Source organism: Penaeus monodon, chromosome 27 (genome assembly GCF_015228065.2).
Source record: "Penaeus monodon isolate SGIC_2016 chromosome 27, NSTDA_Pmon_1, whole genome shotgun sequence".
Lineage (NCBI taxonomy): Eukaryota > Metazoa > Arthropoda > Malacostraca > Decapoda > Penaeidae > Penaeus > Penaeus monodon.
In genome coordinates, this window is record NC_051412.1 from 29,985,343 (window position 1) to 29,985,726 (window position 384).

General features: G+C 40.1%; 1 protein-coding gene across 1 annotated transcript in view; it reads right to left on the reverse strand.

Moving 5' to 3' along the window:
- LOC119590768 (hemocyanin C chain-like) overlaps positions 1 to 146 on the reverse strand; it is a 44,643-nt gene extending 44,497 nt beyond the window's left edge. Inside the window, exon 1 of the mRNA XM_037939481.1 lies at positions 64 to 146. Within this exon, the coding sequence (XP_037795409.1) occupies positions 64 to 142 (79 nt within the window). The 5' untranslated portion in view covers positions 143 to 146. The remainder of the gene's footprint in view (positions 1 to 63) is intronic.
- Between the last annotated feature and the right edge of the window lie 238 nt (positions 147 to 384).

Below are 384 nucleotides of genomic sequence, written 5' to 3' on the forward strand. Positions count from 1 at the left end.
ATGTATGAACATATACAAACACATACATATTTATGTCTCCAATGAAGCTAACAATATACTCACCTCCCGCGTCCGACTGGAAGCCAAAGTTCGGCCAGGCGGCAGCAGCCGCAACGAGAGCGAACAACAACAAGACCTTCATGTTGACGGTGACTGAGGAGGCGCTGTTCAGGCTTTTATACTACTCCTGGTGTTCAAAGTTCAAAATAGTGGGTGATACCGCTGCTTGCCACTATCGAATTTTTACTCTCAATGAAGCACCACCGATACGAGATATGTATAAGTAACTCCCTTAGACGTCAATTTAATCACTATAAATTATTACCACTTAGTGTAATTATATTTTCTATGCTACCTTTTCAGATTATAAAAGAAAGGTAATTT